General features: G+C 38.8%; 1 protein-coding gene across 1 annotated transcript; it reads right to left on the bottom strand.

Annotated features, from left to right (window-relative positions):
• Positions 1 to 21,491: 21,491 nt before the first annotated feature.
• LOC122050349 (probable protein S-acyltransferase 22) lies at positions 21,492 to 25,080 on the bottom strand. The gene is made up of 5 exons (XM_042611259.1): positions 24,996 to 25,080; positions 24,646 to 24,774; positions 24,469 to 24,549; positions 23,937 to 24,131; positions 21,492 to 21,644 (listed from the first exon to the last, which is right to left on the bottom strand). Exons 1-5 carry the CDS (start codon positions 25,014 to 25,016, stop codon positions 21,492 to 21,494), a joined length of 579 nt encoding a protein of 192 aa, XP_042467193.1. The 5' UTR covers positions 25,017 to 25,080.
• Positions 25,081 to 26,181: the final 1,101 nt, after the last annotated feature.

Raw genomic sequence — 26,181 nt, 5'->3', positions numbered from 1 at the left:
CTATCACTGTAAACATGAATTAATTAACTACCAACATGCGAGCAAACATGAAAGTACATATAACTGATATGAAAGCTGAAAACAAAACTGAGTGAGAGATGTTCTTACTTGGAAGCTGCAGGAACAATGCTGATGTGTGTGTAGGAAGTATGGAACACTGCTCTGATACCACTCTGTAACGACCCAACTCCTGGGTACTAATCTGTGAGCCGGATCGCTACATTTACTACTGAAACTGCTGTGCCGTACTGTGCGGAAAACTGGGTAAAATAAAATTTCTCTAACTGACTCTATTAAACTGACAACTGGTACACCCATGCTGTTATAAGGAAGGGTTCAAGACCTTTCCGGTAGGAGTATATGTGCTAAGGAGGATACTTGACCTCTCATCTGAGCTAAAACTCAAAGCTAACTTCCCAGCTAGCTGCTGTTCGATCCACGGACCGATCAAACTTGCCGTGATTCTGTGCCCTGCTGGATCGGTCGGCAAGACCGATCCAGGTGTGTCTGGATCGGTCTGCAGACCGATCCAGGCACCTGGAGGCGCTGAGATGCCTACCTTTCGATGCTGGATCGGTCGGCTGACCGATCCAGGCACCTGGAAATCTTCTCCGAGGCTACTGTATCGAGCTGGATCGGTCGGCTGACCGATCCAGGAGGATACAGTAGCATTCTGTATCTCGCTGGATCGGTCGGCTGACCGATCCAGTGGTACAGCTCAGACCCTGATCGGTCTGGGGACCGATCAGTGTCTGATTTCACTCGAGAGTTCTGATTTCAGCACTTTGGCGTGCCAAAACATCACACAACAGTTCTAAAACAATGGAGATACATTCTAGCATGTAAGTACTAATGTTCTAAACATGATAAACTAAACAAGACATAGTTACTAAGCTAGAACAATTAGTAACAAGACTAGGTATGAAACTAAACATGTTAAGTGCTAAAACTGAAATAAAAGCGTATAGATCCCAAGGATCTTTATTCCAGACCCCTTGCGCACACACATCATCGTAGCATCGTCCTCCAGCCTCCGCTAGTCCACTTTTCTTTTACCGGTATCTGCAGTATAAGAAAAATAGTATCTGTAAGCCAATAAGCTTAGTAAGAAACCATCTACCTCACAAAAACATGCAACGATGCAATTATGTTTTTAAAACATGCTGTTTGAAACCTAAACTGAGCATGCAAGCATGGCATGGCATGGTATCATACAAAGCATGGCATAACATATAAACTGAACCTGAAATTGAACTAGTCATGCATATATCTAAATTTGTATATGAACTCAAATCATGTAAACTGAACCTGAACTGAACTGAATGCTAAATTAGTGTTCTCATCACTGGTTTCAAATTTGAAAACTATACATATAATAGATGAAAATACTAAACATCTTGTTGGGCCCTGGCAATAATTACTGTGCGCGCATCCCTACGAGACCCGGGATTGCAAGTTCGAATCCAGTAGGGTTATCTCAACCTAGGGACGACTGTGGGAGTCCAGCCCATGGATATCTGATCCGTACAGTGCCAACTAAATAAAAGTAAAATACTGAATCTTTTTCTTACTTTGCTCTTTCTAGGTTATCCGAACCTAGAGCTAGGTTATCTGAACCTAGAGGCTATTAGGAGCCCACCCAATGGATATCTGATCCATTAGCTGTAATATCTGATAATAAACTGAGTAAAAATGTTTCTAATTCATTTTACATGCTGTTAGGACGCCTATTGGTGCATCCTTCGGAACTGAGCATTCTACCGAACGCTTGGTGTGCACTAAAAGCACACCCTAAAACCGAAAACTGTGAAATTACTGAACTAATGCCAAAACTAACAAGCGAGAGCAATTATACTGCAGGTGAGGGGTTTCTTACCTCAATCGCAAGGTTTTCTTACGACTTATCCGCTAGGTTTTTCCGGAAAACTGCTCCGTTCGACGAACCGCTTACGTCCTCGCGTTCCTCTCGCGGAGAAGAACCGACTTCGTACGGGTGTTGTCGCTGGAAAGTGAACACACGATCCTAGGGAAGAAACCCTAGGTTTCCCTTGCTTTGTTTTGCTGCGCCGAGAGAAAGAAACGGGAGAGGGAGAGGGTCTCGGTGAGGGTTTGGAGAAGGTCACGAACCAATTAGAAATAAACCAACCCACTTAAACCTCCTATTTATATCATGTGGTAATTCCGGTCCAACTCTAATATAAATATAAATGTTTCTCCTTTCTCTCAGCACGGCCCTGCTGGGTTCACTGGTTACTAACATTATCTCTTAAACCATAGGTCTCGGGTTCGATTCCCGCTTAGGCCGTTGTCGTTTATATTTATTTTTGCTACTTCCGCTACTCGGAAAATTCCGGGAAAATATCTAAAAATTCCAGATAAATAATAGAATAATTCTAAAATAGTTTTGAGAATTTTCGGGCGTTACACTAACATCCATTAGTTCAAATCTTTATGTTCCTACACATATAGCATTTGATTTGGATCCAATTTAAAATGGATAAGATAGATTGATTGAGTTCAACCCCTTATTTTCCATCTCACCCAATCTAAATTGTCAATCATGTTATACCTATGGGTGATTGTGAGATAGTTGATTGAGTTTAAATTGGTCAGATTTGAGTTAAGTTTATTTTAAGTTAATTAGGTTAATTTGGGTTAAGTTTATTGGTTAGATTTGAGTTAAGTTTATTGATTAAGTTAATTGGTTAGATTTGAGTTAAGTTTATTGATTAAGTTAATTGGTTAGATTTAATTTGAGTTTATTAATTAAGTAATTAGGTTAATTGATTAAGTGATTAAGTTTTAGTTTAACTAATTTTTACCTAAACCATCTCACCCTTTTCTAGATTGTCAATTAGGGAGCCTTATCAGTTTTTGTGAGATGGTTAATTTTATCTTCAGTTTAAATCGAAGTCTAAGGATTGATTCACATTTGAGTTAGGTTAAGGTTTAATAGTTAGTCAACTAAATATTCATTTCAATAATTAGCTTCCAGGTTGTGGTGAGGCACTAGGCCTTCTTGAGTATTGGATCATTAACTACTTCTAAACAAAGCCTTTTAAAGAAATAAAATATTTAATTTTCTTTATGAAATTCCTAGGTCTAACTAGTCAAGTGTGAATTAGGCCTAAGTCCTTATCTATCATAATCTAAGCATGAATAATAAAAAGCAATAATGCAAACATCACACAAATTTATCTAATGAATATGGTCTTTCTATAGGCTTTCCTTGGATCATAGCCTTGATAGGGTATATCAAGGTAATGGATTTGACCCTTGTGGATCTAATATTGATCAAGTATAACTTGATTAATCAAGTTAGACTTGGGGATCCATGCTTAGACTATTTTTCTATTTGTTCGGTTATCAAGTGATAAATAAGATCTAAACTTGTGGTTAGCCTTATATCCAAGTCCGGATCAATTGTATACAACTCTTTATTTTCCAAGAATCAAATCAAGATTCTTGGAACCCATGATGAACCATTCCAATGCCTCCTTCAGTTCCTTGACTTGGCTTTTCAGGCTTGAATTTTCTTCCTCTAGCTTGTGGACTTGAGTTGAGGTTCTAGCCTGACCCGATTCAGTTAAGGAGCTTGGGTTTGTCACTTTATTAAGGGCTTTTACCTCCTTTTGGAGTGACTTGATCCAGAGATTGGACTTAGCTAACTTTCTTGACAAGTAAGACATCAAGTTATGTGATCTAATTAGAGAGATACTTACATTGGTTTGAGAACCTTCTGAGTCAGATACAGATCTGTGGTTTCACTCGAACTCAGCTTCTGATTCTGTCTCAGACTTGGATTCGACGACTTTCTCTCGGGCTAGTAGTACGAGGAAGCTGGTTTGTTCATGGTCTTCGTTAGAGTCTTTCGATGATGATATGCCCCATGTTGCTTGTAGCACCTTCTTTTTCCTTTACTTCCTTGCTTCCTTCTAATTTGGATAGTTTACTTTGATGTATCCCTTTTTGTTGCAACCATAGCAGATGACTTTAAACTTCATTTTTGAGTTTGGACTTGGTTGCGTCGTCTTTGCTCGGATTATCTTTTTTTATCTCGTGTTTTGGGAAACCCTTCTTTTTCTTGCACAATTTTCATACAAGATTGATGAGCTCGGTGATGATCTCGTCATCGTCTTCTGACTCCGATTCATCTTCGGGCTCAGGTTTAGTTAGGCGCTTGACTTTTGATTCCTTTATTCTATTTGTACCTGTGACAAAGGCAATATTTTTCTCGACCGAAGGTGTATTAGTCTATTCATGTAATTTGAATTCTAAAAATAATTCATCTACTCTGATTGTTGAAAGATCCTTGGATATTTTGTAAGCATCTACCATTGATGCTCATAAGGTATTCCTTGGAAAAGTATTTAGCGCGTACCTGATTACGTCGCGATTCTCTACTTTCTGTCCGATCGCATGGAGTCCGTGGAGAAGATCTTGGATGCGAGCATGTAGCTAGCTCACTAACTCACCTTCCTGTATTTTATATTATATAATTTGTTTAACAGTAGATATCTTTTACTTACCTTCATGTTGGAAGTACCCTCGTGTAGCTCGATAAATTTTTTCCATAGCTCCTTTGCGCTTGAAAATGGATCGAATTTGTTCAGCTCTTCTTTTGTCAGGTTGCATTGTAGAGTACATGTTACCTTGGAGTTGGCTTCAATCTTCTTCATCAAATTTGTGTCCCAGTTCTCACATGATACTAGTTTTCCAGTGCTGTCGAGTGGAAGTACCAGGCCAATCTGGATGATCACCCATATCTTGACTTGCGTCTAGAGGTGGTATTCCATTTGACCTTTCCAGTAGCCAAAGTCTTCACCAGAGAAGAGAGGCGGGCATGCTATGCTGTAACCTTCTTGGTGTGCCATTGTTAAAGATAAATCTCATACACAATAAAAAAATAATGAATATTCCAAGACATGACCTTGGATTAATAGTGCGGGAGTAAAATATAGTAAAACTTGAGTGGTGGTTGCACTGATCTTGAGAAACGAAAAACTCAATAGATAAAACTGATCAGAAGGTAGCAACTTTATGGATTTCGATTGACTCCAAAAAATTTAAAAATTACCACAAAAAGAAAAAGAAATTTACTTGAATGGTAGTTTCACCGATTCGAAGCGACCCTGCTCTGATACCAATTGTAGGATTGATGCGTGCTAGAGGGGGGTGAATAACACTTGTGGCTTTTTCACACGTTTCAGAAAACATAGAATAACACAGCAGAATAAAGAAAGAAAACACGAGCAATGCTAGCATAGTTTCTTTTACTTGCTTCGGAGCCTGTGACGACTCTTACTCTAAGGCCCGCGATCATTAATCTCTTTCATTGGGCAATCATTATAGATCAAAAAATTCTTTACAAATGTGCAAGTTCAAGTTTCAAAGAAAATAAAGTATATCGATAACAAATGAATAGCAGTTGTTCATCGATTGTTGGAGTAGCATATGGATGTTGGCAAATCGTCTCAGAGCAGCGTAGAAGTTGTTCTCAATTCATTGTATCAAAGTGCTGGCCGAGATACTTTTTTATAGCCACTTCAGACCTGATCCAAATCTATTAATCTCGGGATTACGTTTGACCAGACTCTGATCGGTGGACTGATCCCCCAGATTAGTCGACCGATCCTACCTGAATCGGCCTGACTTCCCTGTAACGCCCGCCCTCCCACTGCCTAGGAAGGGACGGGGTTACTTGAATCATACGTGCATGCATACATATAAAATCATGGCAGCGGAAACAATTATTTATTTATAACTAAACTAATCATCATGCTTATCAAACTGAACTTGTAGACATGCAAATATTCATGCATATAACTTGATTAATATCAACTACTTGAAACATGGTTCATGATATCATAAGCATACTAACATAAAACCAGGAGAACATAAGTGCATAACTACCCATACTAGTTCAAGTACCATCAAAGCATAAAGACAACACATGGTTCATATGCAAAACTTAGAACATATAAGCACAAGGCAGTTTTCTTCCACCATGCCACTGCCACACACACTCTGACCCTTCTTGCTGCTCCTCTTAGTTTATCCACTCCTTTCATTTTTCTGCAGTACAAGGAAACATAAAACTATAAGCCCATAGGCTTAGTAAGTCCCTTTCCTACTCACTAAAACCATGAATCATGCATAAGCATCGAGTCATATCATAACATGTGAGAGCATAAGCATAGAGTCATATCATAACATGTGAGAGCATAAACATAACATCATATCATATCATGTGAGAGCATAAACATAAAATAGCAACATGATCATATAAGCATCATAGACATAATTTCAAAAGCATCCTACATGAGCATAAAGGAAACACATAACATGAACTTGTAGATGCAAAATGTTCTTTTGAAAACATGTGTCATGAGATGAATACATATGCAAAATGTCCTTTTGAAAACATATATCATATACATACTTAAACATAATCTCATCATGAGGGCCCGGCTTGTACCACATACATATATGAATGCGCGCATCCTAAGTAGATCCAAGGTAGCAAATCTTGAACCTACTAGGAACTAGGCCCGTTTCATAGACCATCGACCTAGGGACAACTTAGGAGCCCATCCCTTTTTACTAGGCCCGTTTCATAGACCATCGACCTAGGGGCGCTTATGGAGCCTACCCTTGGTACAAGCCATACAAAAGTAAAATAGCATATCATGTTATCATATCATAGCATATCATGTTTCTTGTCATATCATGAAGAGTGCTCTTAATCCCAACTTAAGGGAAGCATCTCTTTGTCATATCATGAGGAGTGCTCTTGATCCCAACTTAAGGGAAGCATCTCTTAGGCTTTTCATCTTACATAAGTCTTTCATAAACATATCATGAAGCATATCATGTTCTTGTCTTATCATGAAGCATAGCATGTTCTTATCATATCATGAAGCATAGCATATTCTCATCATATCATGAAGCATAGCATATTCCTATCATATCATGAAGCATAGCATATTCTCATCATATCATGAAGCATAGCATATTATTATCATATCATGAAGCATAGCATATTCTTATCATATCATGAAGCATGACATGTTCTTGTCATATAAGGAAGCATAGCATGTTCTTGTCATATAAAACACATCATTTTCATGCATAGTTAGGTGTTTTGAGCCTTCTACAAACCCTAATCATACTTGGCCGAAACTTGCAAGGGTTTTGGTCTTGGATCTTAAGCAACTTTAAATAAGGAAATCATCATATTAATATCACATGTTACTTATCATAACATAGAGGACCTTTAGTAAACATAAACCCTAGTTTTCTTGGTTTGGCCGAAACCTACATGTCATGGTTCTAGGTTTTTTTTTTAGCAACATAAGCATGAAAGATTTAAACTAACATCATATAGGAGAACCCTTCATCATAAGGCATCATGAACAAACATAGTTAGGTTTCAAAAGTTTACTCTAAACCCTTTTTTTTTTCCTCTTGGCCGAAACCTAAGGAGATAGTTTCTAACTTTTAATCAACATGTAGCATGAAACTTTTAACCACCATAGCATAGCAAGTGAGGTTCTTAATAAGCATAATTAGGTTTCTAACCCTAATGTTCAACCTTGGCTAAAACTTATAGACATGATTCTTAGGTTTTTCAAGCAACATTTTAAGCATGGATCTTTAACCTAATATCTCATGATACATAGCATACATGTGAGGCCTTTAGATATCATGGAAAGTTCCTTAACCCTAACTTTCTTACTTGGCCGAAACATACATGTCTTGGTTTTGGATTCTCTTTTCTTTTTAAACAATATGAAACTAGAAACTTTTAAACCAATCATCATATAGTGGGTACACATCATGAGGAAATCAGTAGTAAACATAGTTAAGTTTCTAAACTTCCTCTAGTCTCCTTATTCCTTCTTGGCCGAAACCCTAGGAACATACATCTAGGTTTTTAACAACTTGAAGCATAAAACCTTTTAAGCTAATATCATACAATGGGTTATTTATCATGAGGAATCATAACAAGCTTAGTTGAAATTTTTAAACTTCCTCTTATGTCTTTGTTTCTTGCTTGGCCGAAACCCTAAATTATGGATCTATCCTTTTATGCAACCTAAACATGAGAACTTTAGGCTAACATCATGTAGTGAGTTATAAACCATAAGGGGTCATAAACAAGCATAGTTTACATCTTAAACTTTCCCTAAACCTCTTTATCTATTCATGGCCGAACCCTAAAGAGCAAGGTTCCAAAAATCTAAGCAATATCAACATGAAAAACCTTAACCTAACATCATGTAGTGAGGTACAAACCATAAGAAATCATGAACAAGCATAGTTTATATATTAAACTTTCTAATAACCACTTTATCTTTTCATGGCCGAAACTTCAAGAGTGTGATTCTAAGTTTTTAAACAACATGAGTCCATAAAACTATTTAACAACCATAGATAACCAAAAACTAATAGATAGCATGTTTCCATCTTTCTTATCATGGGCGAACCCTACAAGGTAACATCCTAAGTTTTTTTTCAAAACATTTTTAAACATAGAAAACGTAGGAGGCTACTTGTACTGCAGGTGAGGGGGATACTTACTTCCTCTCACTTGATTTACTAAGGAAAGTAACCTTGCTTGGTGAAACTTTTCCTAGAGAGAAGCTCCTTTGCTTGGTTCGGCAATGGTGAGGAAGAAGAGGTTGGTTTTCGGTGGAGAGAAGGAGGAGGAGGAAGAGAGAACAAATGAAGTTTTCCTACTCATTTTTCTTATTTATTCTTAATGAGAAGAAGAAGGAAAAATGGTCTTTTCTTCCCTTATCTCTCTTACTCTTATTCATGAAAAGAAGAAGACAAATGAAATTTTCATTGGAGGAAGAAGAAGAAAACTCAAACTTTTCTTCTTAAGTGAAGGGGGCCTTCACCTTTCCGACCTTTAACTATCATTTCCCTCCTCTTTCTAACAGCACACCCCTGCTGGGGCTACTGGTTATAACATGGAACCACTTATTAAGAGGTCCAAGGTTCAATCCTTGTCATGCCTCTTTTTGGTTCTTTTTATTATATATATTTTTTTAAAGAAGGATCCACATGAAACCCATTTAATCATGCATACATTTATGTAAAATTTCTAGGGATCCTATGGGTGTTACATTCCCGTCCAGGTTCTACTGCTCGGATAGAAGTCTTCATTCGATCGACCGATCTACCGATGATCTCTGACCCGATTGACCCAGCTTGATCAAGTCGCTTCTTATCTTGGTTTCGTCGACTGAACTCGATGTTCAGTCGACTGATCCTTTGGTTGAACCCGGTCCACTCGTTGGAAATCTGATCTTGCTAATTAGAGGTTCAATCGACCAATCCGGACATTCGGTTGACCGATAAAGGTCGAATCTGGCCTTGTAAAAAGTGTTAGTCTCCTACAAAATAGAGTTAGAATAATAGTAAATAATAAAGTAATTTAAAAGATAACTTTTGACAGTCTCTGAACTGTCCGGTTCTAACTTTCAGATTTCTCCAGAAGCCCTAGGTTGAACCGACGCATACTGTTCCCTTAACGAGGAACACGTTGATAATGAGTATTTTTATGTGATATTTTAGCTCTCATACTTAGTATTTTTATCCTCTCATTCATTTAAATTTTGCTTTATATCATGATTCATGAGTTAGGATATATTTGTGAGCTTATTATAATTTCTCTCTAATTTTGGCATTATTTTATGATTTTGTAGGGAATTAAAGAGATGCCATAAAAATGAGCTAAGTCAAATTAATTGGACCCAAAGCTAAGGTTGAGATTCATTTCATTTCAAAGAGAGAAGCTCATTCCTCAAAGCCCACTTTTAAAGCCCAAACTTGAAGCCCAATTTCATAACCCAATTTCTCCTTTTCTTATTGGATTCGGATCAGATCCTTTTTCCTTTACTCAAAACCAAAACCCGAACCCGTTAAGAACCCTTCTCTTTAACCTTCACGCGGATGAACAGTGAGGGCGGCTAGGGCTTGCGTTTCCTCTCCCCGACGCCCCTTTCCTCCTTCTCCCGATCGAAGACGACGAAGTTGACGGCGGCAGCACCGGCGGATTTGCAACGGCGATGTTCACTGGGCCTCGCTGGAGAGGTTTCTCCAGAAGGTTGCTCATCTCCCTCACACCCCCTCCGAGTTCCTCTGCTGGAAATGGTGAAGAAAGTGGCAATTCTCGGCGGGCAGCGAGCCTCGGTTCTTCTTCGGCATTCATCCACCTCGTTCCCCTTCGTGTGAGTCTCTTCCGGACACGGTGAAGAAGGTGGCAGATTCCAGTTAGGTGGCGAGTTCGTGCCCTTCTCCGACTCCATATTTCCACTCCATCATCAGCACTCAGAGGCTACTGCCGGACACGGTGAAGAAGGAAATCCAAGTTACTCTGCCGGACACGGTGAAGAAAGCATCAGTAACTCAGATTTCCAGCAGCCCCTGTTTCCTCTTTGTCGGAGATACTGTTCATTTACAGCAGCTTTCCAAGGAGAGGTTTCTTCGAGGATTTCGTGCTTCCACCATCGCGAATTGTAGCTCCGACCAGCAGCGTCAGCCGTCCACCGGATTCAGGGGATTTTCGAGTGACAGCGGTCTTCTTCCTCGGTGATTCTGTAGTGACAGACAGAGTACTTTGTGTGTGTTTGATCGTGGAGAAGTGGATTGGTTAATTAGAATTTATTTGTTGTTCTTGTTTCATTTTATAGTTAAGTTCTTATGTTTGTTTAATGTGTAGTTGTTAGTTTAATTTCGTGTTATATCTTCTTATGATGCATGTTAATTAGTTTTGGTACTTTGTTTAGTTCATTATGTATGATTGTTGATCTTGTATCATAGCGTGACAATATGGTACAAGTTTAGCTTTTATGCATAATTAGGTTTCGTATAATTGTCGTTAAGTTTGTTTAGTTAATTGTCTTTGAGTATTGCTTTCTTTATTATTGTTTCTTGGATCCTCATAGTGTAGAGTGACACTGCATTATGAGTTTATATTTGTTGTTTAGTTAGGATTTCCTTATTTGCATTAGGTGTAGAAATTTGAAAACAAAACCCCATTGTTCGATTTCGTCTGAGAGCAAACGTCCTATCACTGTTTCCACGTGAGAGACGACCCGATCCTCTACTATACTACCTTAGTGTAGGTTAAGGGGTTCGGTTGAGTATAAATGAATTAATTTGATTTACGAGTGTGACAGATTCGTTCATCAAATTTTGGCGCTGTTGCCGGGGAGATAGTGGTGTTCGTTTGTTTTTAGACTGTAAATAGTTTTATCTTGTTCTTGTTCTTGCTTTTTTACTTTGTTATTTTATTTTTCTTGAGACTTAACTATTAGTATCTCCTTTTGCTCTGGAACTTTACAGGTTGAAGGAAAGGAGTGAGAGGAGTAATGCTAGCAGTTACACCGTGAATAAAGACCTATTTTGGTTAATTTCATCATTTAGACCACCATTTCAGTTTTTCTATATTTTGCATTTCATTTTATTTCGACTTTATTCTCTCTTATTTCTATTTCTTTGGTGGTTGCAAAAATTCAAAAATGTTGTTAGGGCTTCATTATTCATTGCTTGTATATATGCGTGTAATCTTGTATATTTACCTGTGTCTTTTGATTATATTTGCATGAGTGCTTCAGGTTAGACCAGGGAATCTCTTTTGTGTAATCAGTTTCAGTGTGTTCAGGACTTTAGATATGTTAAGTAATATGAAGAACAACACTGAAAAGACTCTGAAAGAGCTTTGGGCACCAGATTTGTCAGAGGATTCTTTTTGTTGGGTTTTTCGGGCCGCGAAAACCGCTTTTCGCGTCGCGGAAACCCCGAATCACCCAAGCCACGGATCTCGTGCAAGGTAAAACCGAACGAAAAATACGAGTACGAGTTTAAAACACGATCGACTCTTAGATCTACGAGGGAAAAACATTTACCCTTGATGCGTGCCCTTCGCAATCCCGCAACGTCCAAAGGTAGCCGGATCTTGAGACCGTCAAGCGAACGGTCCTCTAGCGGTATCCACACGAACAAGGAGTGGTCTTCTACCACTCAAAGATGGAGAGGAGAACCCACAAGTGTGCTAGCACTTTCTAGGGCTCTCGGATTGGATCTAAAAGGTGAGAAAGGAGAGAATATAGAAGGGGAAACACATGTACACCTCTTGGTTCCCTCCTTTGTGACCTTCACCTTCCCTTAGGCTTTGGATTTAACTCACACTCCTCTTTTCCTCCATGAAACCCACGACCATCAGCAAGGTTGAGAGAGGAAGAAGCACCCAAGGAAGAAGAAGCATTTACCACAATTTAAATTGCCACAAGACAAAACCCATTTTTCCTTTAGTGTGGCCGGCCACACTAGTGTAACTCCCACATTAATGTGGCCGGCCACATTAATGCATTTGGTGTGTAACCTCCATGAGGTGGCACACCATTAAATGAGGAGATGATGTGGCTAATGATGTGGCTAGATTGGTCATACCAAGTAGGATGAGTCAACCTTCATGATGATGTGGCAAGACATCAAGTCAAACTTGATGTTTCAACTTCCATTTAGTCAAGTCAAACATGACCAATTTTCTTCCTTGTTGAGTTAAATCCAACCTTTGATTCAAGTTAATTTTAATTTAATGAATCTCAATTCATTAATATAAATTGACTCATGAATCAAATTTAAATTAGACTAATTCAACAATTGAATCTAATTGAGTCTAACTCAATAAGTCTAATTTGAATCCAATCTTTGATTCATCATATGAATCTAATCCTATTGGTTCATCATATGAACCTAATGTCCATCCACTTGTTCTTTGTGTGTGACCCAATAGGTTCTTGTAACGTTGGCAATGTTTCTAAACTCCTTTAAAAACATAAGCAATGAGCGGCATCTAGCAATACATCATTGCTACCCAAGTTACAAGAAATGTTGAGATCCAACATCACCTTGTGACTACTAATTGTGACTCCTCACAATATGTGACATTGTCCTTCTATCCTAGACATCTAGATTGATCAATATGAGGCATAGACCGTGTCATCCTCTAATCAATCTAAATCTTGAACTCCAAGTAGACTCACTCGATCAAATGAGCTCAACATCTAATGTTGACTCATTTGGGCATGGCCATGCACTTAGTGGTCTCACTCTATCAAGAATAGCGATGTCGCTCCCGTCATATGGGAGGGATAGATCCCATCTACATCACTCACATCCCTCTGCATAATTCGTTATATACCTAGTAATCGCCTTTATAGTCCACCCAGTTACGGGTGACGTTTGACGAAACCAAAGTACATAACTCCTTATATAGGGATCCATGGTGACTTCAGGTCTAAGGACTAATAGTCATACTAATAGCCACATGAGAAAGTATATGACACTCATATAACGATCCATGATACTTTCTCATGGCGGGTCATTCAGTATACATTCTCTAATGCATACCCATGTGTCAGCTTGATATCTCTATATCCATGACTTGTAAGATCAAGTCATCGAGCTGACCTACATGCTAGTCTTATTGTATTAACATTGTCCCTGAATGTTAATACTCGACTAGGAATGATTTAGAGTAGTGTTCCCTATATCATCTCACTATCGATTCAACTAATCGATTGATATAGGTATGAACGTTATACTCAAGGACGTTACTATACTTATTTTATCTGACACTAATACAAATAAGCATAATAACCAAAAAACCAATGCCTTTATTAAGAATATGATATACATGAGTCCATATAATCATCAAATGATTGGCTCTAGGGCTCTAACTAACAATCTCCCCCTAGCACTAGTGCCAATCAGTATAGGCTCTAAGGCCTAAAGACCTAGTGTGACTATCATGCTTCCTCTATGCCAAAGCCTTGGTCAAGGGATCTGCGATGTTAGCCTCTGTATGTACTCTGCAAATCTTCGCATCTCCTCTATCGATAATCTCTCGAATGAGATGGAAGCGCCGTAGTATATGCTTGGTCCGCTGGTGTGAGCGATCGCTTGTGATATAGCTCCATTGTTGTCACAATAGAGCTCAATGGGGTCAGCAATGTTGGAATCACCCCAAGTTCGTTGATGAACTCATGGATCCAAGCGCCTCCTTTGCGCCTCGATGCAAGAATGTACTTCTGTTGTAGAATCAGCCACTGTATCCTGCTTCAACTGACAGCGCCACCATTAATGCAAAATACGAACCCCGATCGCGATCTATAGTCATCCCGGTCGGTCTGGAAGCTAGCATCACCGTAACCCTTTACGCTAGCTCATCATTGCTCCATATATCAAGAAATATTCTTTAGTCCTTCTTAAGTAGTTAAGAATATTCTTGACCGCTATCCAGTGACTTTCAACTGGTATCTCTCGTCATGCTCAAAGCATACGAGACATCAGGTCGAGTACATAGCATGGCGTACATGATCGATCCTATGGCTGAGGCACAAGGGATCTGATCCATGCGGTCTCTCTCCTCTCTAAAAGAGGGACCTTGAGTCTTCGAAAGACTCACACCATGTGACATCGGCAGAAATCCCTTCTTGGAGTTCTGCATGGCAAACCGAAGGAGTACCTTGTCAATGTATGTACTCTGACTTAGGCCAAGCAATCTCTTAGATCTATCTATATAGATTTGAATCCCTAGAATGCGGGATGCCTCACCTAAGTCCTTCATTGAGAAGCAACTCCCTAGCCAGGTCTTGACAGACTGAAGCATAGGAATGTCCTTCCCAATGAGTAGTATGTCATCCACATACAATATGAGGAAGACAACTATGTCCCCTACAACCTTCTTGTAGACACAAGGCTCATCTTCGTTCTTGATGAAACCAAACTGTTTGATCGTATCATCGAATCGAAGATTCCAGCTCCGAGAAGCTTGCTTTAGTCCATAAATGGACCTATGTAGCTTGCATACTCTACTAGTATGCTGTGGATCTACAAAACCCTCAGGTTGTGTCATGTACACATCCTCGAGTAGGTTTCCATTCAGAAACGCGGTTTTGACATCCATCTGCCATATCTCATAGTCATGGTAGGCTGCAATAGCAAGCATGATCCGAATGGACTTAAACATCGCTACTGGAGAAAAGGTTTCATCATAGTCAATACCATGAATCTGCTTGAAACCTTTAGCTACCAAGCGACCCTTATAGATAAGTCCATCCATGTCAGTCTTTCTCTTAAAGACCCACTTACACCCAATGGGTTTTACCCCTTCAGGTGGATCAACCAAAGTCCATACTTGGTTGGTGTACATGGATTCCATCTCGGATCTCATGGCTTCTAGCCATTTCTCGGAATCTGGTCTCATCACAGCTTCCTGATAGGTGGTAGGCTCATCCTCTATGAGCACAATGCCATCATGGTCAGACAAGAGAAATGAGTATCTCTCAGGCTGACGACGTACCCTATCAGATCTGCGAAGAGGTATGTCTACTTGAACTGGTTGTTGTTCCTCAACTCCTTGTGGAACAACATCATCCACAACACTTTGTGGTTCCAGTTCAATTTCCATCGAGGCATCAGTGCTATTGTTCGCATCTTGAACTTCTTCAAGATCGAACGCGCTCCCACTAGTCTTTCTAGAAACAAAGTCCCTTTCTAGAAAGACCCCAGTCTTTGCCACAACTACCTTGTGCTGACTGGGAATGTAGAAGTAATATCCCTTAGTTTCCTTGGGATATCCGATGAAATAGCACTTGTCGGATTTGGGTCCTAATTTGTCTGAGACTTGACGTCGTACGTAAGCCTCACAACCCCAAATCCTCATGAAAGACACCTGGGCATCTCTCCCAGTCCATATCCTATATGGTGTCTTTATCACGGCCTTGGATGGAACTCGGTTGAGAATGAAAGCTGCCGTGTCTAGAGCATATCCCCATAGATATGTCGGAAGATCTGTGTGACTCATCATAGACCGTACCATATCTAATAAGGTACGATTCCTCCTTTCGGATACACCATTCCACTGTGGTGTTCCAGGAGGAGTGAGTTGAGATAAAATCCCACACTTAGCTAAGTAGTCACGAAACTCATGGCTTAAGTATTCTCCACCTCGATCTGATCGAAGTACCTTAATACTCTTGCCAAGCTGGTTCTGTACTTCATTCTTGAATTCTTTGAACTTTTCAAAGGATTCAGATTTATGTGTCATCAAATACACATAACCATATCTACTGAAGTCATCAGTAAATGTGATGAAGTACCTATAACCGCCTCTAGCAGCGACATTGAAAGGGCCACATACATCACTATGTATGAGTCCTAACAGATCAGTCGCTCTCTCGCTGTGCCCACTAAAGGGAGTCTTGGTCATCTTGCCTCGTAGGCATGATTCGCATATCTCATATGATTCAAAATCAAATGAGTCCAGCAAACCATCCTTATGGAGCTGGGATAAGCGCTTGTCATTTATATGACCTAAGCGACAGTGCCAGAGATAGGTGTGGTTCATATCGTTCGATTTGAACCTCTTGGTATTAACGTTATAGATAGAGCTCTCAAGGTCTAGAATATAGAGTCCGTTCATCAGAGGTGCACTACAATAGAACATATCGTTTAAATAGACAGAACAACATTTGTTCTTTATTATAAACGAGAATCCTTTCTTGTCCAAACAAGAAACTGATATAATGTTCTTAGTCAAGGCAGGCACATAACAATAATCATCTAATTCTAGTACAAGCCCAGAGGGAAGAGATAGATGATAAGTTCCTACAGCAATAGCAGCAACTCGTGCTCCATTGCCTACTCGTAGGTCTATCTCACCCTTTGTCAATGTCCTGCTATTCCTCAGCGCTTGTACATTAGTACAAATGTGCGAAGCACATCTGGTATCTAATACCCACGATGAAGAAATAGAGAGGTTGACTTCTATAACATGTATACCTGAAGTAGAAATCTTATTTCTCTTCTTCTTAAGATCTTCCAGGTATTCTTTGGAGTTCCTCTTCCAGTGCCTTGCTTGTCCTCGATATAGGTGACAAAGATGCTCAATCATATCGTATGCGCCCATCAACTCATGTTGCTTCTGAAGCTCAGAGTTCATGGTCGCGAGCATAAGACAGGACACATCTAATGCGTCATCTTGATGCTTCTTGTAAGCATCTCTGCCCCGCGGCGTGGCAAGGTGAGGAGCCTCCGAATGGGTTGCTCCAACGTGCTTTACGCCCCGAGTGAGAACAATTCTCGTGTTCTGTGCCATCCGAAATTTGCTCCGTTGAGCTTGTCCTTCTTAAGGACGAACGCAGGAGAACGAGTTCGTATTCGACGTCATGGTTATCTACAACAGAAAATTTGCAGAAATAAATATCATATTCTTTTAAAATCATTTAATTAGGCCTTTAACTAAATGATGCTCCCACTGAATACTATAATTCTTGTGGGACAAGATCCACATCATACTAACCCTTGAGTTAGCTTTGGCTAATACGCCCAAGGCTTAGTATGATCGGTAGGTAACGATTACCAATTACATCTCTATGCAACTCTTGTATATAGAATCAATATCCGCATTTATATTAAAACTCGAGTTAGCTTTGGCTAATACGCCCGAGAGTTAATATAGATGTGATTTTGACCTATTCTTTTCCAACCGTTGGAATAATGCCTATAGTTGACTCGATCCAACCGAGTAACTAGGAATACTCAATCTAATTGAGTTTGTATTCACCCATGCGTTGATAGGCGGGACCAAGATTGTCCCTCCGTACCCTACCAAGATAATATGTATTGCTCTGCTTTGGCAGATTCAACAATACATGTGATCGAGGTAGTGATAGGTATCACGGCACGGTTAGGCATTTTGAGTTGGTTCGATCTAGATCTAATCTAATCGAGAAGGATGCATCTTGTGCACGACTTAGATCTAATCTAATCGCAAGGGTGCATCATGTGCACGACTTAGATCTAATCTAATCGTAAGGCACTAATTAATTAACTACTTATTAAATATGCATCAAATACACAAGCAATTAATTAATCTATTTGTGATTTAGTCATGGCCCTACTATGATCTTCTCAAGCCAATGAGAAGATCGATTGGTCAAGCTAGGGTCAACAGCTTCTCCAAGCTCCTCCCTTTGACCACCTTGTGTTGCTCGTGCCCGCCTTGGAACTCCGTCTCGTGTGGACCCTCCACCGCTCCAATTTGTACATTACAATTTGAAACTCGAGTTACATTCGAGTCTAAATCTAATTTACAACAAGAATATAAGAGAAAGGCACGACGCGCAGGTCGCGGAAAAAATAAAAACATACAACACGCGCAAACACATAACGGCACGCAGGCCGTATTATGAATTACAACACAATCCAATCATATTGGGTTTTTGGGCCATGACTATCACAAAATTAATATATAATTCAAAATTATATATTTTTCATAATTTTCTATAATTTTTAAAAATAATTTTTACAATTTTACGAGTAAAATTTCCCGGCGGTCCCGTTTAGCGGTTTCGGGCGCAATCGCGGAACGGATCCCCTTGCGGGGCCCAGGGGCAGCGCCCCTACCCGCGATCTAACCATCGCAAGGGTTCGTTTGCGATCCAACAGTGCATAAACCCGCTGTCCCAAAATGATTTGGGCCGAGACATTGCCGTTTCGGAAAAATCATCCCGGCGGGTTCGTTTTTTAGCGATTTCGGGTGCGATCGCGGAGCAAATCCCCTTGCGGGGTTAGGGGCAGTACCCCTACCCACGATCTAACCATCGTGAGTTGCTCCTTTGCGATCTAATGGCACCCAAGCCCGCTGTCTCAAACGGATTTGGGGCAAAACGAAGCCGATTTTGAAAGATCTTTCCGGTAGCCGAAGCCTACAAGTGCCGAGACACTTGTGCTTCGCTTCTACGGAAAAATTACCCATAAAATCATAAAAAACTAATTTTTACAGAAAATCACAGAAGGTTTTATTTTTCATAAAAATAAAAACAAACTCGTACAAGCCTTGCACGTGGCTCTGATACCACTGTTGGGTTTTTCGGGCCGCGAAAACCCCGAATCGCCCAAGCCACGGATCTCGTGCAAGGTAAAACCGAACGAAAAATACGAGTACGAGTTTAAAATACGATCGACTCTGAGATCTATGAGGGAAAAACATTTACCCTTGATGCGTGCCCTTCGCAATCCCGCAACGTCCAAAGGTAGCCGGATCTTGAGACCGTCAAGCGAACGGTCCTCTAGCGGTATCCACACGAACAAGGAGTGGTCTTCTACCACTCAAAGATGGAGAGGAGAACCCACAAGTGTGCTAGCACTTTCTAGGGCTCTCGGATTGGATCTAAAAGGTGAGAAAGGAGAGAATATAGAAGGGGAAACACATGTACACCTCTTGGTTCCCTCCTTTGTGACCTTCACCTTCCCTTAGGCTTTGGATTTAACTCACACTCCTCTTTTCCTCCATAAAACCCACGACCATCAGCAAGGTTGAGAGAGGAAGAAGCACCCAAGGAAGAAGAATCATTTACCACAATTTAAATTGCCACAAGACAAAACCCATTTTTCCTTTAGTGTGGCCGGCCACACTAGTGTAACTCCCACATTAATGCATTTGGTGTGTAACCTCCATGAGGTGGCACACCATTAAATGAGGAGATGATGTGGCTAATGATGTGGCTAGATTGGTCATACCAAGTAGGATGAGTCAACCTTCATGATGATGTGGCAAGACATCAAGTCAAACTTGATGTTTCAACTTCCATTTAGTCAAGTCAAACATGACCAATTTTCTTCCTTGTTGAGTTAAATCCAACCTTTGATTCAAGTTAATTTTAATTTAATGAATCTCAATTCATTAATATAAATTGACTCATGAATCAAATTTAAATTAGACTAATTCAACAATTGAATCTAATTGAGTCTAACTCAATAAGTCTAATTTGAATCCAATCTTTGATTCATCATATGAATCTAATCCTATTGGTTCATCATATGAACCTAATGTCCATCCACTTGTTCTTTGTGTGTGACCCAATAGGTTCTTGTAACATTGGTAATGTTTCTAAACTCCTTTAAAAACATAAGCAATGAGCGGCATCTAGCAATACATCATTGCTACCCAAGTTACAAGAAATGTTGAGATCCAACATCACCTTGTGACTACTAATTGTGACTTCTCACAATATGTGACATTGTCCTTCTATCCTAGACATCTAGATTGATCAATATGAGGCATAGACCGTGTCATCCTCTAATCAATCTAAATCTTGAACTCCAAGTAGACTCACTCGATCAAATGAGCTCAACATCTAATGTTGACTCATTTGGGCATGACCATACACTTAGTGGTCTCACTCTATCAAGAATAGCGATGTCGCTCCCGTCATATGGGAGGGATAGATCCCATCTACATCACTCACATCCCTCTGCATAATTCGTTATATACCCAGTAATCGCCTTTATAGTCCACCCAGTTACGGGTGACGTTTGACGAAACCAAAGTACATAACTCCTTATGTAGGGATCCATGGTGACTTCAGGTCTAAGGACTAATAGTCATACTAATAGCCACATGAGAAAGTATATGACACTCATATAACGATCCATGATACTTTCTCATGGCGGGTCATTCAGTATACATTCTCTAATGCATACCCATGTGTCAGCTTGATATCTCTATATCCATGACTTGTGAGATCAAGTCATCGAGCTGACCTACATGCTAGTCTTATTGTATTAACATTGTCCCTGAATGTTAATACTCGACTAGGAATGATTTAGAGTAGTGTTCCCTATATCATCTCACTATCGATTCAACTAATCGATTGATATAGGTATGAACGTTATACTCAAGGACGTTACTATACTTATTTTATCTGACACTAATACAAATAAGCATAATAACCAAAAAACCAATGCCTTTATTAAGAATATGATATACATGAGTCCATATAATCATCAAATGATTGGCTCTAGGGCTCTAACTAACACTTTTTGCATTTATCATTCTGATTTGGACGCAGATTTCAAGTTATGGAAAATTGTACATTTATTACCGAAATTTCATGGACTATCTGGTGAAGATCCCAACAGACATCTACATGAATTGAATGCGGTGTGCTCTTCATGGAATCCACATGGCGTATCAAGTGAAGATGTCAGACTTAGAGCATTTCCATTCTCATTGGCGGATTCAGCAAAAGATTGGTTGTATTGTCTCCCACCCAATTCAATTTCCAGTTGGACCGAGATGAAGAAATTATTTCTGGCGAGGTTCTTTCCTGCTTCTAGGATTGCAGCTATTCGGAGGAGTATTTGTGGAATCCAACAATTCACAGGAGAACCATTTCAAGAATATTGGGATAGATTTAAAAGACTTGTTGCTAGTTGCCCTCAGCACCAGATAAGCGATCAGCTACTGATTATATACTTCTATGAGGGATTGTGTGGAGGGGCTTTAGTTAACAAGACATCTGCTCAAGCCAGAGAACTTATTGAGATTATGTCTGCAAATTATCAGCAATATGAGACTAGACCGGCGATTACCGAGGATGTTCATTCCTTTGCTAGTGTACTCCCTACCAGGATCCAATATTATCAGCCTGATCCTTAGTTTTATCAGATCCATCAGCAGAACAGGTATAATGTCGTTGCAGGATTCGGGTATGGGAGCATACAACAAAGGATTTCTGAGTGGTCTCAACATTATCAGTCATATCTTCAGCATCAGTCTGAGCAGGATTTTAGGGAGCAGTTGCAACAATTTGGACAACATCAAGAAACACAATTCCAGGAAAGAACACAATCATCGACACAGTTACAGTTGCAATCAGATCATCTTACCACATCGACTTCCGAGGAGATGGATTGTAGAGTTTGTGATATTCCTAATTTTGATTCTGCTACTCTACATACTTCTTCTAGTATTTTGTATAGTGATGTTGTATTTGATTCTGATTATGTTGTTGTAGATGATATTGTTGTCACTACAAGAAAAAAGCTAAACAACAACGCTTTTTTGGAGTTGTCGTATGTACTTAAAAAGTGATGTTGTAGATGGTGTTGTAGAAAGTCATATCAAAGACAACGCTTTAAAAGCGTTGTGGTTGGTCACAAAGACAACGCTTTTTAAGCGTTGTCTTTTCGTTCTTAAAAAGCGTTGTTATAGATGCTGTTGTAAAAATGCACATATCAAAGACAACGCTTTAAAAGCGTTGTGGTTGGTCACAAAGACAACGCTTTTTAAGCGTTGTCTATTCGTTCTTAAAAAGCGTTGTTAAAGATGCTGTTGTAAAAATGCACATATCAAAGACAACGCTTTAAAAGCGTTGTGGTTGGTCTCAAAGACATTATTTTTTAAGCGTTGTCTTTTATTACTTAAAAACGTTGTCTTTTTAAATTTATAAAAAATAGTGTTTTTCTTAATTAAATAGCAAAAATTATAAAAAATACTCAAAATTTACATATAATTGAATATCCACAACCACAATCATTTTTATAATAAGACTATTTAACAAATAAATAAAACTTTATATTATACAAACAAAATGTATACATATTGATCCACAAATTAAATTTGTATCATACAAGTTATCCTTAACTTCATGACAATAATTTTTCAAACACACAAGTTTTACAAAACCTCATCATTGACTAACTGCTGTTGGTGTCCATCGCATGGAATTGCTTCTTTAAGTCCAACAATCTCTTCTTCTGAAAGGCTTTCAGCTATCACTCTTAGAGCCATCTTCTTCAACTTGTCATCAGCACACCTGGGGTTGTAGGCAATCAAGAAATTTTGTATGAAAACTTTCATACATGTAAATCTCGTACTAAATAATATGTCAATGTTATATATACATGTAATTCATACCGTAAGTGTGTTTATATCGTAACTGACAAGTTTTCTTTAGGGCCAACTTCTACTCAAGCTCTTTAAACACTGCATCAAAATAAAAAAATTGGCATTAGTTCTGTGCTAAATGAAAATCATATTTAGAGGAAAAAGCGGGAGTGCTGTAGATGGATATATTAACCAAGCATATTAATGTTTGACCTGTCTTTACAAGTTCTAAGCATATATATTAACCAAGCGGGAGTGCTGTAGACTCCGAACCAAGTAAAAATAAACTGTGTTAGCAATTGTTTTTACTTAACTTATATTCTGCTGCATTTTACTCAATTGTTTTTAAACGAACGTGAAAAAGCAACGAGTGCTATTGACATTAATTTTGAACTAGAATTAATTTTGAACTAGAATTTCTGTAATAGAATCTAACTTAAGTTATACCATGAGATTGACAATTATTTACACAATTGAGCTGAAGCAAGGTAAAAGTTCAACTTGACATGACACATTCACAGTCCCAAAATCGAGGACGACATTCTATTCCCTTCCAACACCCATGCGTCATGGAAATATATATATTAACAAACTGTAGACATTATCCTACTATCAAATTCTCAGAAGTCAGAAGTTGGCAATGGAAATGTGAATGCAGTTCAATTTATGAATAGCTAATGATCAACTAAGTTGATTTTGGTTAGCTTTCCAGCGAGAGCTTGAATAAGAAATCGCATGCAGTTTACAAGATTCTTAGTTCACGAAATTCCATAAAAACGGGTTAATTATAACAACATTAACTACCCATATTAAAAGATATATTGCATCTTTCAAAATAGGTTCACAAGAAACAAATCATCTAAAGAGGTCAATGCATGAAAACAAAATTCAAACAGCACACACCTAAGTTCGCTAACCATTGAACCAAGTGTACAATAAGCAAGTGGATTACATTTGTTATTTCAATTTTTATTCAAAAATACGATAATGATGAATAAGGAGAAATGAATGAAGTGCTGATAAAGATTTACAACTAGGCTTTTTTACCAAAAAAAAACTTTTAATTAAATGGATTTGCCTCGTACAGTAAAAAAAATCTTATTAAAAGGTTTTTCAAAAATAATCTTAACCATGGTAAATTACATTCACAATAACTTTCTAAATAATGAAAGTATGATACCTGATCCTCAAGGAATAATCTTGGCGGAGTACACCATGCACCGCGATGGAATTGATTGAAAGAACTGGTGCTGCTTAGTCCAGTAAAAGAGCTCACTTGGGACATTTGCGGACTTTGCTGCCCACCAACAGCAAGTTGCTCCTGCTCCTGATCTTGCTTCCTCAAAGCAATAATGTAATCATAGGTGCTGATTCCCTGTAAGCGCATCCATGTAGAGTAGCATGAGCTAGTTAAAGTGTCAATTTTCTCCAGAATTGATGAATAAACAACACCATATCGTTCAAATTCTACTATTTGTTTTCCACTATGGAAAATCTATCAGTTAAATAACAAGCTGTAATAGTTCAGTTGGATAATAAGTTTCAGTAATGCTCAGTGTATGGATGAATGCAAAGAATTTGAAAATATAAAAGATATATTCCTTGAAATAGAGATATTTGACCGGATACATAGGTTTGTTTTATATAAATGTAGGAGCTGTGTAACTGGTAGTGTTTGCTGTGTCACAAGTAGAAATATGAAAGTAGTGTACCTTTTTTATTAAAAGAATATGGAAGAAGAAAAGTTGTGCAACTGGAAGAGTAGCAACCATGGCTAATAAAGTGCACACAGCCTGCATTATAGAGACATTATCAAATTAGTATCAGAACCTTGAAAAATCCTCATTATGATGTGTGATTTTCATTCATTTTCTCTTCTGAGTACTCACCACCACAATGATAAAGGGTGCCAAGGAAAAGCTACTACCCAGCTTTGAAACAATTTCAGCAGAAAATCTCCTTCTCTCAACAAAACACAGTATCAGCACAAGCATCCCAACAGCCCACTGCAGAATAAGCTGGCCCAAGGTGCACAAAGCATGGAGACCAATCAATAGTCAATCAGAATGAAAAGGACCTGACATAAAATGCATTCTATGTATCAGGTCCTTCACGTACTAAGAAAATAGTATCTTCTAAGTTGATGCACACAGATGATAAATCTACACTAAGAAAATAGTGTCAATCACTATGATTAATGAATACAACTATTGGAATGGTAGGAAATATTTGTGCTTACCAAGAGAAGAGCAAACACCATGAGGATGAAGAACCTTTTGTAATTTTTTCTTCCTATGCAGTTATTGATCCACTACAAGGAAAGATGAATACTGCATATTACTACAAGATAACAAAACATATAAGGTTGTGAATGGAGAAAACCCTCACCCTGCAATGATGATCAAAGCCATCAACGCATTTGTCACAGACTCTACAATGCTTACTATATTTTAGAACCTGCAATACAAACAGATAGAAATCATTAGAGAAAAACCAAGTTAATATAAAGCACATAAGAACTTTATTTTCTTGAAAAGATTGTGTGGCTCATCGTAAATGAGATCTCTATCACCTTTCTCCCTAATAACCAATATTCTGAATTATCCATCTTTTATGGTTATGCATTTGTCCAAAGGCCATCTGATCAAGCAATCAAAAAAAGTAAATTACTCATCTTACTGTCCTATTCTTTTTAAGACATCCTACCACACCACATGAGAAGCACCCACATTGTTTTGGTTAGCCTAGAAATTTGCAACTTATCACCTCGAATCCCAACGGTGGCATCACTCTGAATTATTGCACAACTTCTCCATCCATAGCAATCCAAACACCAGAACACGAAATGGCGAAGAAATATTACCTTAGTTAAGATGGAAGATTAAAAGTATTGATCAGGAAGAGACCAACAACTTTAGAAGCCTCGAAGTTTTAAATTTTGTCCATGCTGGTTGGCACAGGGAAAAAAATTCATTCCATCTGCCAACTGGCACACGAAAAAGAACAAAACTACTGGTATGCTCCTATGAACTGCACCACCGCTTGCCGCCTTTAACACCTCATGTGTTCCTCTTTGTCGGTTGAAACCTACTATGTCACCTCATTGCCAATTGAAACCCACTGCATCCCCTCACGAGCAGTCTTCTGAACAGCCACCCACCGGATGAGGCCAATAGCTTTGAATGCCTTAAACACATGGTTTTAGATCTTGTTTGTGTCACTTAACATGGCCAATATATATGCTTGGAGAAGATGACTTGTTTCAGAAGCTTTTTAGATCAAAGATACGAAGATGACTAGAGGATCTGGCTTTTTGACTTGAAGCTGGTTCAAAGAAGACAAATCAAATATACAAATACTAAGATGAAAGCATAATGAAGTAGTTAACTTTTTCTACTTTACCTGATTATAAGATCTATAGCTTC

The sequence above is a fragment of the Zingiber officinale genome, chromosome 3A, assembly GCF_018446385.1.
Source record: "Zingiber officinale cultivar Zhangliang chromosome 3A, Zo_v1.1, whole genome shotgun sequence".
Classification (NCBI taxonomy): Eukaryota; Viridiplantae; Streptophyta; class Magnoliopsida; order Zingiberales; family Zingiberaceae; genus Zingiber; species Zingiber officinale.
The sequence above is the reverse complement of the archived record's forward strand: the minus strand, read 5'-3'. Positions and strand labels throughout refer to the sequence as shown.

Excerpts from the sequence above, each read along its gene's own strand:
- LOC122050349 (XM_042611259.1), bottom strand. The coding sequence starts at position 25,016 with ATGGTGTTTGCTCTTCTCTTG. Across the intron at positions 24,775-24,995 it reads TGGTGTTTGCTCTTCTCTTG|CTTATTCTGCAGTGGGCTGT; the intron begins GTAAGCACAAAT and ends ACCTTGGGCCAG. Across the intron at positions 24,550-24,645 it reads CACCCTTTATCATTGTGGTG|GCTGTGTGCACTTTATTAGC; the intron begins GTGAGTACTCAG and ends TCTATAATGCAG.